The 17,050-nt window shown below is 34.2% G+C and overlaps 1 protein-coding gene across 1 annotated transcript in view; it reads right to left on the bottom strand.

The window, feature by feature from the left end:
- Positions 1-17,050, bottom strand: part of LOC118200241 (protein SERAC1-like) — a 134,785-nt gene that overhangs the window by 111,731 nt on the left and 6,004 nt on the right. Inside the window, exon 3 of the mRNA XM_035372179.2 lies at positions 6,738-6,862. Within this exon, the coding sequence (XP_035228070.1) occupies positions 6,738-6,862 (125 nt within the window). The remainder of the gene's footprint in view (positions 1-6,737; positions 6,863-17,050) is intronic.

The raw sequence follows: 17,050 nt of genomic DNA, 5'->3' as shown, positions 1-17,050 counted from the left end.
ATGTCTGACTGAGGAAGAGCATTCCATATCGTTCGTACGCGTACCCAAAGTTCGTCTGCAGACGCAACAGGACGAGGATCACGAGCAAGACGCCGACCAATGACATCCCACACATGTTCAATTGGCGACATATCCGGGGAACACGCAGGCCAAGGAAGAAGCTGTACCTGCTGCGCTGCAAAGAAGGATTTAACAATCCGAGCAGTATGAGGGCGGGCATTGTCCTGTTGAAATACAGCGCCTGGCAAGCTTTGAAGGAAGGGAACAGCTTCGGCTGTAGAACTTCACGGATATACCGGTTGCTGTTCAGATTGCCCACAATTCGTAGCAATTGAGATCGTCTATGATATGCTATGGCGCCCCAGACCATAACTCCGGGTGTTCGTCCACTGTGGCGTTCGATAATGCACTCCGGAAGGTGGCGTTCACCGGCATAGCGTCTGACACGAATGCGGCCATCATGGTACCACAAATTAAAGCGGGATTCGTCAGAAAACACGACATGCTGCCAATCAGCATGCCAGTCTCTATGCTGATTGGCCCATTGTAGCCGCAGGCGGCGATGGTCGTGCGTTAGGGGGATCCTGTATAAAGGAGTCCGTGCGCGCAGTCCACACTGCAGCAGACGTCTACGAATTGATGAAGCACACAATGAAACACCTGTAGCTATTGACCACAGTGCTGCCAATTGTCTAGAGGAAGCTGTATGGTCCGTCCGCGCCATGCGGACCAGGTGTCTATCATCGCGAGCTGACGTCACATTTCGGGGTCCACTCCCGGATTTCCGAGTTGTCCGACACCCGTCCGTCCACTGCTTCCAAACGCGCATCACTGTGCTGCTGTTACGCTGCACACGAGAGGCTACTGCACGATACGACAATCCAGCTTTACGAAGGCCCATGATTCTCCCTCGTTCAAACTCTGTAAGTTGTTCAAATCTCGCTCTCTTTCGTCGACGAGGCATAAGTACAGATTGAGTTAACGTTTACCACTAGCAGATAACCACCGATAACCATACACGCCTCGCTACAGCCGTCTATTTATTCGGATCCATCAGCCGTTCAGAGGGCGCTGCTCAGCATACGCATGCGCTACGGATTTGCAATTCTAATCATTTGCATATCATGCGCTACTTTGCATTTCCTGAAAATTTCAGCTCACTCGCGTAAGTCCTTCATGGTGTTGCAATTTTCACAAACGTGAGTGTATTATAACGGTAGAAATTACTTTTTTTTTAAGTTCCTCTATGCATTATATTATTAACCAATTGAGCAAAATTTGCGTTATACAATAAAATAAGTACTGTAACACAACAATGATAAATAGCCTTCTTATATAACAGCCCCAATTAAAATTTCTAACTAAAAACAACAAACACGGAGACATTTCTATTATGTAATAAAGTAAGCTTTAAAATATTTTGGAAGAACTGGTCAGAAATTATGTGATAAAAAGGGAATCCAATTTTCATTTTTAAAAATTTTCATACAATGTGTCAGTTTATTTTAAGCCATTTTAACTAGCAATAGCAACTTGATATTATTTCAAATTTAAAATAATAAATGCAATATCATTCACATTTTGAAATGGCTTATTTAGTTATACTGCTATAACTACAAGAAATAATTGTTGATGGAACATTTCCCCAGCAACATCATTTTGATCTGCTATGCAAGTTTATTTAAGTGTTTAATTTTTTAACAAATATTGAATCGTCGAATGTAAAAAAAAAAAAAAAAAAAAGCATTAATAAAATTTTTAAATGCATATATTTGAATTTAAGTTCAAACACAGCATATTTAAAACAAGAGACTGTTAAAAGAGTTTGCTAGGATCCTGCTAGCAGCCCAAAAACGCTTTATTAGATGGAAACAACTGATTGAAAGCATGTGTTCAAATTATCACATGTGTCATTTATCTGTGGAGAAGAGGAACGACTTTTGTATGAATATGCTTCAAAGCTTGTTTTCCCATTCTGCAAGTATGCCACTCTTTTACCACAAATCTGAACTGCAGTTCTTCCAAAATGTGATTATAGACTATATTTACGATGACATTACTGAATGATTTTAAAGACATCTGCTATTCTGAACCATTTTGTACTTTTCTTTGAAAATACAGAAGGTTATAAGTACAGGTTTTTTTACACATCTACAGTTATTCTTTTCTAATTACTTCACTGTCATGTAACATAAATACAAAATCATTTAATATTTATTTAGTCTTTCACATAACACGTCAAAACAAATTTCTCTTAAGTGATTGGTTTATGGCTGAAGTTGCTATGCGCATTTCTTTAACTTATGCTTTGGAAGTTAAAAATACAGAGATCACAATAAAAAATATAAAAATTCTGCACATTTGAAAATAAAATTATGGTAAAATGCTTGAAAACCATCTCCAATACTAGAGATTAAATTTAAAAAATCATGTTTGTGCTAAAATATTAATCTCTTGGAAAATCTTTTCCATCACACGTGAGAATTTTCTATAGCGCGACAAGCATTTTTTTTTTTTTTTTTACTGCTTAGATCTATGAACCTTAGATCCTTTCCCAGATTTTATTAATCAGGTCTTGCTGACCTAAGATGCAATACTTTCATAAAGAAATTTTGAAAAGGTTAGCTTCTATTATTTCTGTAATTCTGAATATTTATTAAAATTGGGACTACAACAAATTTTATTAAAAATCATCTTATGATTCGAAAAGGTGCTTCAGACCGCTGACGAAGTTATTTAAATTAAAAGGAAACTGTATTTGATATGGTAATAAAATTAAAATATCATTGCAACTGCTTAGACAACATTTAATCTAATAATGCTATTTTAGAGAATTCTATGCATTTCAAATAAAAAAAACACAGATCATTCTTCTTTATTCTACACGACTACTGCAACATTCGCCAACAGCATGCATTCAAAAACAATATAAACAAATAAATAATAAAAACTCCATAAAAATCTGAATCTTTCTACAAATATAATACAGGGCAATAGTATTTGGTGGCAAAGATTTGAAAAGTGACACAGCCTTTTACAGTTTTCAAAGCAAAATCGCAAAACAAAAACAATAGTCAGGGACAACACTAAAAAACGGCCAAAAAAATTTTCAGATTTCAGATTTTGTAAAAGATTTTTATCTCCAGCACATGAGACTCTATCGGAAATTCTAAAGATATGCTCATTTTAAAATTAATTTGCGACATTGCTGTTGAACTGAATTTTATAGTTTGATTATGTACAACATGATATTTAATAAATAAAGGTAGCACGCAAAACGTTATTATTTTTTTTTTTTTTTTGTATGCAGTATACACCATATTCCACAATACTACATTTTCCTTCAACCTGACTACTCTCACAATGGCACTCTCTCATTGTAAAGCCAGGTATAATGATGAGATTCCTGCTAAAATATTTAAGGTGCTGGTTGGTGAGGTTCTAAATACTTGGCAGATGCTCTACAGAAATGGCCTGTGCTAAACTCAAAGCCAACTGCATCATTTTGGTTAAATCAACACCCCACACAGAAGTGCCACGAACATTTATATGCTCAGTGAGCATGTAGTACCATATTTTGAGCATCTGTGAGGAGACACCCCCAACTAACAGCTGCAGTTCCTTGCCTAGTATTTGAAATCTTATGAAGTCTTTCTAAATGTCTTCGATATGACAAAGCTAGAAAATTTCATTGATAGTCACACACAAGTAGCAAAACTGACCAACAAATTGAGTGTTTCTGTCATGCAGTTTTACACAAGGTGTATGCTCATGCTTTTTACTGGGCTACAATCAGATCAGTAAAAGGTTATTGGTTTTGATTTTAGAAAATGTGAGTTTGTGTTTGCTTGCCCATTGGACAGTCTTATTTAATGCCTTCTGAGGATTCGTTTCATATCCATTTCAGCTAGGTCCTATAAGAATCAGCCAAAAGCCACTAGCATAAGCAGTAATTTCCGTATTCCCATTATCATCGAAAATGCAGAGCACAATGAATTGAAAGCGCTTTGGAAATTGATGATGATGATCAAAATATGCATATTATTCTGCTTGTTGCCATGCATTGTGTTCCAAGGGTTATTCAGCTGATGGTCAGCTGATTTTCTGGGTTATGTTACCATATTTCCTGTCACCTAAGATCTTGTTTCTATAACTATGAAAATTAAGTCTCTGCAGGATTGTCATTCTAGGATTTTCTCCATGGCTGGGAGAAGGCAGAATGGCCTATATGAGGTTACCTCATTTGGGTCTTGTTACGTTTTAAGAATAGGGTGATTTCTGTGACTTTTAGTTCACTTTTAGTTGTCAAATTCTCCAGCACGTTTTTATGCATGAAGAAGCAATGCTTAGTGTGTATAATATGCTTCTTTATTAAGCCCATCTGATCCAAGTGTTTTATTCAGATTGAGCCTTCTGATTATGGCTTTGTAAGGTCCTTTCTTGTATGCTGGGATAGCTCTGTGTTTGCTACAGTCATTATGTAGTATTGCGTGATGTTTGTAAAAATTTTCATCTGAGCACCGCTGTATAAATTAGGGTCCGATGTGCTAGAAAATAATATCTAAGATGAAATGCACTATTTGCATGCTATTATTGCCAGCATAGGAGACTGCTAGATGGTCTAAAGATTTTGTGATGAGCAGTCTTGAAGCATGCACCATATTACATGTAAGATTAGTTTTAGCTATCCTGCATTTCTAGGCAGCTCAATGTTTCTTGGATATTCCCTCTACAGCTTCTTTTACTCTGAGGTCATGACATCTTCGGAAGAGTATCTTTAAAGCATGAACACAACTTCTTCCATCCAAACTGTTTTCTGAAAATGTAAAAAATATGGTTTTTGTAGATACGGCACACTGTCTTAAATTACTGAGCAATTATTTTTTGGGTAAAGGATTTATTCTAGATGATGGAACTGTTGCAAATGTTGATATTAGTACGACTGTTTTAAATAGAGATTCAGGAGGATTAGCCATTTTTCCAAATTCTCTGATTTGAGCTTCTTTAAATTTTGCAATTCGAGATTTTAATTTTTGAGCTTCTGATAAAAAAAAAAAAGTTCTAGGTGCATCTATATTTTTTCTGTAATAGATCATTAAGCAAACATTCTATAATTTTTTGTTTTTCCCTTTTTCAATATAACTTTCTAAGGACATTATTTTCGCCTTTCATAATTACAATGCATCCTTGTTTGCTTGTACAGTTTGCACATTCAGAGATATTTATATCATCATTTTTTAGTTCTATTTCAAAATCATTCACATCTGATTTATTTTTGTTATCACTATTGTAACATTTAGCAATTTGTAAATGGGGCAACAGTTTGGATACTACACACCCAGTTTTACATTCCAAGTCATATTTAGCTCATGTATAGTATTTACTAATGCGAATTGACTTTTATATGAAGATTTATCTTCAACGAACTCATCCTAATAAAGGATTTCTAACTAATTAATGTATTTATGCGGATATTTCTGTGTAATTGTAATTACTTGAATTCGATCCACAGTGCAGCTCTAAGTCACATGCCTTTACGAATGCACTCTCACGTTATCTCTGCTCTAGCCATTCTGCATTGAATGCTCATCGTACGTCACACACCATCTCTAAGTTACGCTATAATTGCACTTATAACTAATTACTGAAACAAATTGATTGAATTAATGGAATTCCCTATACCTTCTCCAGAATTCCCTATACCTTCTGACCAGAATTTTGCCTGGGGGGACGGTGCTAATGCACCCCTGATTCAAATAAAAATAAAAGCGAATTAGTGCAACCTATTTTAGGTGCACTTTGAATTAATGGATAAAACTCTTAGGTAGTTAGTGCCAAAAGTGACGATTCTGATTCTAGACAGTTTGGATGCATGTAAAAACAGAACTTTGTCAGTATTGCAGTGCTTTGTAATATATAATATTCTAAGCATATAAATAAATAGTTTAAATAATTTTAAATGCACCCTCTTTATTTTATAGTATTCAGCTTCAAAATGAATTTTCTTTGGACTTAATTCATGTAGTCTTTCAAAAATGCTCTGCATTACTTTTCACTTGTCTCCAACAATTTGTGTTATTTCTCCTTTTGTTCATTGCAGATTCACTACAGCACTGCAGTTTAGTTTCTTTTGTGGCATCTCAAACAAACAATTTTCCCTCCCTCTTCATAATCACTGCATAGTAAATGTTTGTTGAAAATTATTATGTTCTTCACATTCATGTAGCATTGTCTTTGACATTAATGCATCCATTCTTTCATCAAAAGCAAACTGTCTTTTGAGAAAGCAATATCCCTTCCTTTCTTATTTCTATGAGTGTTATGGCATGCTGCTAGAGCACAAGAAGATATATTACATGAATGATAATTTACAACAGAGAACTTAAAAGAAAAGCTGAATAAAGCAAAACATACATTTTTTTAAAATATTTACATAACCAGAAAACACTTATATATGTTTAGAATTAATTTGAGATGTCCACACCACTAGAATATTATTTCACAGCAGAATAGAAAATGCATGAAATCCGGTGACATAATGACATCAGACTAGACTACTTCCTGTCAACTTCCCCTAGAAGCACTACATCACTAAGGAGTCCTTTAAAGGAATAAAGTAGCCTTTCTCTTTAACCTTCAGGCTACCCCTTTAAGCAAAAGCATGCCTTCATGGAGGGCCTAACATTTCATGAAAGGAAAATTTTTTGCTATTTAATAAAAAAATTAGTAAAACATACCATAATTTTCAGGAAGGTAAATATATGAACAAACATTTTCTAATTCTGGTACAGATGGAGAATCACAGACAGCTTGCAAATGATTCAAACATATCTTATTTGTCCAGGGGAAAATGTAACAGCTTCTATAAAATGAACACAATAAATAAACAACACAAACAAATGCAAAATGCATGAATAAGAAAATAAAAATACTAAAACATAAATCAAAGTTATGATTATGAAAACAAAGTAAAACAGGCAGGAAAAATAAATAGGCTTCAGAATATTTAAATGATGATTTAAAAGCACATTTACAGCTCACATGTTGAACAACAGTCTAGTGGGCATTTCAAAATAATCCAATGTTGCTGAAAGACTTATAGCTCCAATTAGTAAGAATAGCTGTAATATTACATATACATTATATAGAATTGGTTTATCAGTCTTCCTTCAGCTTTAGAACTGTTGGAGAAAAACATATGCAAACTTGTTGGTAATGTCAGAAGGAGCAAGAAAGAAATTTTAAAGGAATTTTTACCCCAGAGAATTACCATAACTCCATATATGCTCCTAAAAAAGGTCTGTAGTACTTTTATCTTTGTGGAGAACTTCGCATTTACCTTGCACAAATTCGTGAAAACTATGCACCGTTTGCAGTTGTAATTCCATAAATCTTGCATGATTATATTAAGCATCTCTATCAAATAATGCACCTGCAGCTTCTAAAAAGGCAATTTTGATTACTTCACCATCTTCACATGGTTTCTTATCCTGAACAATAATACTTGAAAATCGAAATGATGCTTCAGTTGCTGCTGCATTCTTGTTTAATGGTTTTTAAAAAGTTGATTGTTGAATATTAAGTTTCAATTTTAGCTACCTTACCTTTTCTTTCCTTAAAGCAGAATTCAGTGGGAAATTTTCAATCTCTGCGCGAATGGTTTTGAATTGATGTTCACCATTCCCATTCTTCCCAATTGATTTGCGTGCCTCGGACAATAAACACACCCATTTGTCCTTTACCTAGGTAAAGAAGTAATCAGTTTCCCATTCCGAATGAAAGTGTAAAGTTTTTTGCTTTTCGCTTGAACACACATCATTACGACATACCTAGCTTAGTAAAAATGCATAAATCAAACTAGCCAAGTTAGCAAATATCTAATATACACACAAAGAACATAATGCACCCAACCTCATGTGTATACAATCAACTATGAGATGAAGCTGACAATGGCAATTCCGCAAAAGCAACAAGTAGTTGTTGTCAGTACCCCTTGTCGTCAGCATCAGCTTACTGCAGAAATCAAGGTTAGCTAAACAGACTGTTAACGCGATCTACTGAAAATGTCCCCATGAGCTACTAGTAGCTTGGAATTGATGGTTTGGCGATCACTGGTTTAAAATAAAAAATGTAGCTAGGATATATAATCTGAAGACTAAAGTCTGAATGCCTCTGTATCAAATACAAACTGTTAACGATGCGGGTTTTGAAAGGATATATGATATCTCAAATGTTATGTATTTCAATGTTAACATAGTGCCTTACAAAATTAAAGGTGTTGCACAATGCCAAAATTGTCAGCAGTTCAACCATTCATCTGTTGCCTTATACTGCATTGCATCAAGCGTGCAGGGCCACACAAGACTGAAAATTGTTCAGCATAAAAGGCTCAAAATTTTGAAATGCTGCAATTGTGGCCAAACAGGACATATGGGGAACTGCCGTGCATGCCCAAAGTTCGCTACCCAAAGTGTTGTCACTAAAATTAAAAGTTAGCACAAGTGCTCGCTTGACAAACATTCTACCTATGCCAATATAGTTAAGAATCATGTTAAAAGTAATGGCGTTAATTATGATGCACCCAACAATGATACTGCCAACACTAGAAAGCATACAGCATACTCAATCAGTTTTTAATGTAATTTTGGAAACTTTGAAAAACTTTCAAAAAATTATTAATGAATTGGAAAACATGTTTCATGGTTTGTCTGTCATGCATATAATCCAAAAAATTTATCTCCATCTTCCTGAATCACAGGAAGTGGAGAATTTAATAGATAAATTTTTTGTGCGTTTATCTATGTTTGAAGAGGTATGTGGTTCAAATATAAATGTAAATATTATCAATTAATTTGTATGCATCATTAAGTGTAATTACATGGCATGCAAATAGTTTATCCTGAAAAATCAATGAAATTTGGGATTCTATAAAAGAGTACTCCTCTGATATAGGTTCATACAAGAACACAAGCTTAGCCCGAATCATCCTATGTATATTGTTAATTATAATATATACAAAAGCCATCGACCCTTGCAAGGACAAGACATCCTAGAGGGGGTGATACGGCTATTTTTATCAAAGGCTGCATTCCCCATTACTCCATCACAATTACACAGCTTTATGCTGTTGAGACATCAGCTATCACACTTACAAACAAACACAAATATAACATACACATTTGTCTCCACTAATATCCCTCCAAATCGGATCTCTGCACTAGTCACCACTGATTTGGAAACTCTACTTACACTTGGTAACCAACTGGTGGATGAGCTGCCTTCTGACCAAAATCCATTCAGAATTATTTTAGATATCAGTTACTATATTATATTATTAGTCAAAAGAGCCATTATTACCGATTGGTCTAAGTTGCTCTGAACAACACTCATTATACATTTCCAACTGTACATTCGGAGAATGCATTAATAGTTTGGTAAGAAATTTTACTGACTCTCTTGACAATGCTCAGAAATGTTCCAGCAGAACCATTAACTATTCCAAACCTCGAGGAAACTTGGACCTAAAAAATCCAATTAAAAAACACAATGCTTAAAGAAGGCAATTTAAAAAAACTAGACATTCATACGGCAAGCAGCAATTTAATAGACTGAATGAAGAAATCAGGTCTCTTATTAACTCATAATCATAAGACAGGACCAACTTTCTGAAATCACTCTCTATTGATGATAACTCCACCCAGAGAGATATTTCTAGATACGGGAAATGATACAATAACATTCCACCCCTTAAAGGACACAACAGGATTCATCACATCAAAGTTGAGACGGCAGAACTTTCAGCAGAGCACCTGGAATCTCAGATTTGCACTAACAGCATTCATCACACAACAGAACACTCTGAATTTCACTCCAATTATACAGCAAACGCACTCACTAACAACATTAATCCAACCCAGCCATCGGAGGTTATTGGCTATATCAAGAATTTGAAATCTAAGATGAGTCCTGGGCTTGATCTGGTAACTAACAATATGATCAAGATATTCCACTTAAAATCATTCTCAAGCTCACAAAAAGCCCACTAGCAAGTAAGGGTCCTACCGGACGATTAGCCTATTCTCAGGTCTAAGTAAAATTACAGTAGCAGCAATCCTTAAAACACTGTAAGATGACCTGGACAGGAATAATATATTATTTTACATCAGTTTGGTTTTAGAAAAACATCTGTTGACCTCCTTTCAACTATAGCAGGTGGTTGAACACATCTCAGAAGGAATGCATCATAAAAAAATTCACCGGTGGACTGTTCTTAGATATAGCCAAAGCATTCGACCGAGTTTGGATGGATGCACCCATAAACAAGATTCATAATCTGGGCTTCACAAATTACATTACACACATAATTAAATCTCTCATCTGTAACACATATTCTACTCACCGTGCTACTTCATTTAGTGTTCCACAGGGATCCTTACTGAGGCCCATTCTCCTCAACACTTACATGAACGACATTCCTCACACACCCAACACTACACTTGAAATGTACACAGATGATATAGCGATCCTTGCTCAGAATGCAATTCGTAGTCCAGTCATACAACACCTCCAAAATCACATCCATGCATTAGAGACTTGGCTACAAAAATGGGAAATTAAGGTAAATGCTAACAAAACTCTTACAATATTATTTACCAGGAAGATCATTAATAAGCATCTGTAGTTCTATGGAGAAACTCTCCCCTGTGTTAAGCAAATCCCTTATCTTGGGATGATCCTCACAAATTATCTCACACGGTACCCACACATACATTCTGTTATCCAGAAGTTTCAGATGCATAAAGCTACATTCAAACCCCTAATTGCTCAACACAGCAATCTATCTATTGATAACAAATTACTCATTTATAAGTCCATCTTGCACACCATGCTCTGTTATGCTTGTCCGGTCTGGGCATACTCATGTAAATCTTACAGGAAAAAGTTGCAAACTGCCCAGAACAGTGTTCTGAAGCAGATTACTGACACATCATGGTATATCCATAATAACACTATTCATGAGGAGCTTGGCATTGTCAAGCTCAGAACCTTTTACTACCATCTTGCTAAAAGTGTTCATTGCTGTATTAGAAATAGTAACAAAACTGAATTCAAAATTTACAGTTATAATTATAATGATGTGCAGAACATAAGATGGCCTATGGCTATACTCAATCCTAGAATTATTATGCAAGATTAACTTATTATTACTTTGCTTTCTTTTGCTATTTATATTGCATGTTTGTGTACTTTTATATGTAATTTTATTCTACCTTTCCTCTGTTGGTATGAATTTTCGCACTTGCTCACCATTGCTCATTGTACCAGCTCAACCGCTTTATGATACTTCTCCCCATTTAATCATTTTCTAGTACAAATTTTAATACATTTTATATTATTAGAAAGAAAAAAAAGAAATATTAGTATAAATCTATATATGTATTTTTATTATAATTAATCTGAAGTTAATTGAGATACTATTTTAAAGCTTTGCACTTTTTGATTCGTTGTAAGGTTCGCCCAGGTACTCTGTCTTACATTCCACAAGAGAAAGATTCAACAATCAACCTAATCTTGCTGAAATTATTTGAAGAAATTTGTTATCGAACACAAAAAAGAACATCTTGAGAGATTATAAAGAGGTAGAATACCAAGTAGCAGCTGAACAAAAGTAGACAACTGCTAAATTTGCCAATGAAGTTTCCCAGAAAATCACCTGTTTATCAGTCACATAAAGAATGTCCAAAGAAATCCATTCAAAAAACTTTATTTATTTTTTAAAAATTTAGTAAACAGTTATGTAAAATGCATTTCCTAATTATATCTATAAATTGTTTTGAAAATATATTGACAAAAGTTCTTTGGATGGTAACAAAACAATTTATTTAGTGTATATATATATCATAATAATAACAATAATAAAGAGAGATGACAAATGAATTTAAAATTTCAATACTTAATGTTTAAGCTTCAATTACTCAAAATTTTGAAGTGCAAGCATTATACAAAATACTAATTTTTATGGTTATATTAATATTCTTATATAAGAAAAATATAATTGATTGTATTACAAAATGTTTTAACATACTAAAATAAGGTAAAAAATAATGAAACACAGAAATAATAATAACATCAGAAGTGCTTTATTGCTTTGACACTTAAATTTTAAAACAAATAATATGCTTCACGTACAAAAAAGTATTCAAATATTTAGTGTAACTTAATTATTTTGTGTAAAGTACTGATATATTAAAGAAAGCCTTCTGTAAATGTTTGTGTCAAACTGACCCAACACATTTCTTACATCAAGAAAGATGGTATGTATGCTGAAAGGTTACAAAATACTACCTTGGTTTCATGATATGGTATGTTATGGGTTTTTATTTGTGGATGTTTCTTTCAATATCCTTCAGACTTTACTAGACTGACATGTGAATAAAAACAGTATGTCAAAGTTGTAAAAAGGTTCTAAATAAACTTTTTATTAAGCTCTTGAAATTAAACAGAAGAAACCTGAGCTTACAAATAACAGATAAGTTTAATAGAAATACTTTTGCTTACAAATAACCTCTGCCACTTGCAGTTATTTAAAATAACTTAAATTGATATTTAAATACAAGGTAATGCAGCAAGAGACTACACAAAATGATCTACTTAAGCTCACTCAAATAATTTAACTGTGCATTTTTAACATCAGCTATCAGCTAACAAAATGGCTAAAGCCAGAATAATCTCTGGCAGAACTGGCGATAGGATATAAATCGCATATAAGGCTGCCAAAAGCTCTAACACTAAAACATTCTAAACCCTTGCCTTAAATACTCAGCCAATTAATCTGCATTCTGGTGAGGACTAAGGAAAGGAGAAGTTACAGTAGAGATTTAAATCATAATAATTGGTCAATTAACATAAAAAACCTTATAAAGTATTTATAAAAATATCACATAATAAACTAAATTTTCAGAAATGACACATGATTGAGCATATGTATTTCATCACAATGACTAGCACTTAATATTTTGAGAGTAGGTATAAGTTTGTGAGTTATGTGGTAAGGTATGCATTGATATCAAATAAAATCTACCTTTTGGTCCCATGCAATTCCTTAACGTTATTTTATACACTCTCTTGCAAAAAAATCGAAGCACGATGAAGGAAGTGGTTGTTTTTGATGAAATTGAATACGTGTATAGCTCATACACAGATAATAAAATGATTAAAAAATCATAGTACCTGTTCACAGATCACAATCACCCACTGAGTGTTCAAATTAGTAGTTGGTTGAACTGCCCCTGGCGGCAATGCATGCTTGAATTCTTCGAGGCAAGGAGTGGTAGAGGTTCCTAATGTCATCCTGCAACACATTTCGACACGCATTCATCAGTTGTCACTCCAGATCTACGATATTTTGTGGTTCCCCAATCTGGCAAATTACCATATCCCAGACATGCTCAATTAGTTAAAGGTCTGGTGAACTTGCTGGCCAAGGAAAAGTATTAACCACATGGAGACTCCAGAGATATGCGAGCAGTATGTGGCCTGGTATTATCTTGTTGCAAAATGGCCCCAGGATGATGTGCCATGAAGGGTAATGCAACCGGCCGCAGGATGGTATCAACATATCGTTGAGCTATTAAAGATGTATGGAGGATGACCTGCTCATAAGAAAAAGCACCTCACACCATCATACCAGGGGTTGTGCCAATATGCCTTTCTAAAACAGAGGCTGATTGGGACCGCTGGCCCCGTCCTCTCCAGACACAAAGACAGTTGTCATCTGCTTCAAGAATGAAGTGGGATTCATCGCTGAACACTATACGATGGCAGCCATGATGATCGGCTGCAACAGCACTCCAAAAGACTCCACTGATGTTGTGGAGTCTAGGGCAAACGTCTTAAAGCACAATCCCACCTCAGAACAAGCACTGTGAGATGGTGGACAGTACCACGAGAGGTATAGACGTGGCTGTAGTGCGTTTAATAGACAACAATGATACCATTGGGGCGGTTCAGGCATTGCAAACATTCATCCTATCTTGCCTCGCATTTGTGCTCCTTGGCCTTCCAGAGCCTTCATTTTGTTGGCAATTTCCTTTTAACAACCATTGCTTCCAACATCTTTGCACAGCAGTGTCTGTATGCTGCAGGTGGCAGCCTTTTGCTAGGTATGACCATCCAGCTTCAAGCAACCCTACAATGTGACCATGTTCATTAAGTCATTTAGTTGTCTGTAAGGTCTTCAATATTGTCGTATTGGCATCTCTAGTTGCTTTTTTATGGAATTACAATGGCAGCAACAAAAAAGATAAATTTTCCACCTCTGTTACTGGTTTTATACTTTGCGAATTGTGCACTAGAAATGTGCGCTATGATCGCAATTCCTGTTCATTTGCCTTGAAACTTTGATCATTTGCATGTTCGATCACGATGTTTTTGCATACCAAATTCCGTCACGATCGCAAAAGTCCTTCTTGGTGCTTCGATTTTTTTTTGCAATAGAGAGTACATATATAGCAAACATCCAAATGCATAAAAATTGGATACAACAAACTCTGCAAATAGCTTGGACTCGCACTTTTTTCTATTTTTTAAATTTTTTTCTAGAATTTCAGCAACTTTTAACTCAAAAGTTACTCACCTTAAATTCCTCCTGTTTAGAATATCAGAATAATTAAAAACATCTTTAGGCTACTATTCTTTTACTTCATCCCCACCTTGCTCTGTGTTTTAAATAAAAGGCTATGCAAGGCAGGTGTGGGACTCAACTCTTGGAAAACCAGGTCACCCAAATAAACATAACAGGAATCCTAGTTTGTCATGCATTCAGCCAAAAAGCCATCGATCCACTGAGAAAAAGATCTTGCTTCAGTTCTTTGACTGAGCTGTCAAACAGCACTCTGCTGAAGGCTGACGCTTATTCATAATTTTAAATGCACAGTTTGGCTAGAAATGTGCAATTAGAGGGATAGAGCTAAGCCATGACTTTTGTGTTAAATAACTGGTACTCTTCTGTTATCAGGACTGGATTCTGAAATGTATGTATTCATTTAAGTATGGAAGTATGTATTCATGTATGCATGTACATATGTATGTGTGTATACGTTTCTGAAGCTGATCCCAATAACAGAGGAGTATCAAATAATTTTTTGGGGTAAAATTAAAAATATATAGTAAAACTGAAAAAGTAATTTAGCTATGGCACATATTAATTATTGTAGTTAACTCTTCATATTTTTCGGTAAAATTACTGTTAACATTTTTAAGCAGATGTAACAATGCTAATGATTCCTTCTGCGTGATTCATCAGATGTAACAATGCTAATGACGCCTTCTGTGCGATTCATCAATCAACTTTTACACTATTTCCTGAGATAATCCATTTTTTTCTTATCAGACTGGATACAGCAAACCAAATTTTTGGTCTCTTGAAGTCTGTAGCAGGACTCGATTGTAATAGCTACAGTACAAATAATTCCATTTTTTTAAATATAGACAGTTTCCTGAAAAAAACAGAACATGGAAAAACGAGCATAGCATGCAAAAAAATATCATATTGGTTTCAGATAAGGGGGAAAAGTATAAATACTACATTTTCACATAAATCATATAAAAAATGTCAATCTTTATTTTCAATACTTTTTACAAAATAATACTGTTTAGTCAAATATTTATTTCTTAAAGACATTACTATTGTGAAACTTCTAAATATTTATAATTTTAACATGAAATGGAAGACTAGATCTATTATACTGAAGACAATTCTCCATAAAATTAGTGTTGCCACTATGTCACAAATAAAATAAGCTTTGCACTATATTTCCACACTAATTAAGATGTTTTTACTACACTTCCCATTCAATATCAGTTTAAATTTATCTTTCTAAATACTCTTAGCCTAATAGATTAAAATAAGAATTTGGAAAGCACAAAATTTGGGGTGGTTTTGATGAATAAAATAAAAAGAACTTGTTAACTGCATAATTGTGTGGGCCAGTCTGGCGCATTTCCGAAAAATCACCAATTAGCCAAATGGGTAAGTTTTGCGTGCTTTAAAAAATTGATAACTGACCGAATATCCATATTATATAGTTGTGATTTTGAATGAAACCTGTAAACACGCAAAAAAGTCATATTTAAAACAAAAGTTCTCGAAAAAAAAAATATTTTAAAGCTATGTATATTATGGGATCAACAATGGTAACAATTTTCACAATATCTATTGCTCATTTTTAAATATATAGTATAAAACATTTTATCACAGAATTAAGAAATCGTAATAACAGTAAATGAGCAGTAAATATGAGGAAAACATATTGATTCATACATAGGCTAAAACTTAAGATTAAATCAAAGCCAAACAAAATGCAAAGGAAAAACTAAGATAAAATTAAAAATCGTGATCATCTGAACCCTGAGCCATAGAAAATAGTAAAAAAAAAAAAAAAAAAAAAAAAAATTAGGTATACAATTTTAACTACGTAATTTAGTTGATTTCTAATAAATAGTAGAAAACCATTTTTCTTCATATGTATACCAAAACATAACAATACAATGAATATAAAATTCAAAATGGTGCACTCATTTCAATCACATGCTTAATCACGTGTAACATACTTGCACCTAATGAGAATTACTTTGATTGTGAATTTATATTTAAATCAAAATCTGTATTAATTAATACAGAAAGTTTAATAAATCTACCTTAAAGTTTTTCGGAGCTTTGCACAATTTCAATAAAAAAAGGGAGGTAGCCAGATTTGGCGAGATTTCATGTCACTTGCCATCTAGCCCATAATCTCCAGTCTAGTCAGCATTTTTATTTCACAATTTGGTATTATTCTGTTTTGAGGGCCGTAAAAAAATTGCAACGAAAATGTATGTGCAAAAGCGCCAAATCTAGCATACATGCCCATTTAACAGCGCGCCAAATCTAGCATACGCACTGATTTCAAATTGCGTAAGTTTATATAGTTCTATATTCCTTAAGACGTCATTGTAATACTAGTTTAATTTTTAAATACTTTTCTTGATATCCTATGGATTTAACAATTGC

This window comes from Stegodyphus dumicola, chromosome X2, assembly GCF_044657685.1.
Source record: "Stegodyphus dumicola isolate Sdum_Otavi_A_Nest chromosome X2, ASM4465768v1".
Classification (NCBI taxonomy): Eukaryota; Metazoa; Arthropoda; class Arachnida; order Araneae; family Eresidae; genus Stegodyphus; species Stegodyphus dumicola.
This window is presented reverse-complemented; position numbering and strand designations above follow the sequence as displayed.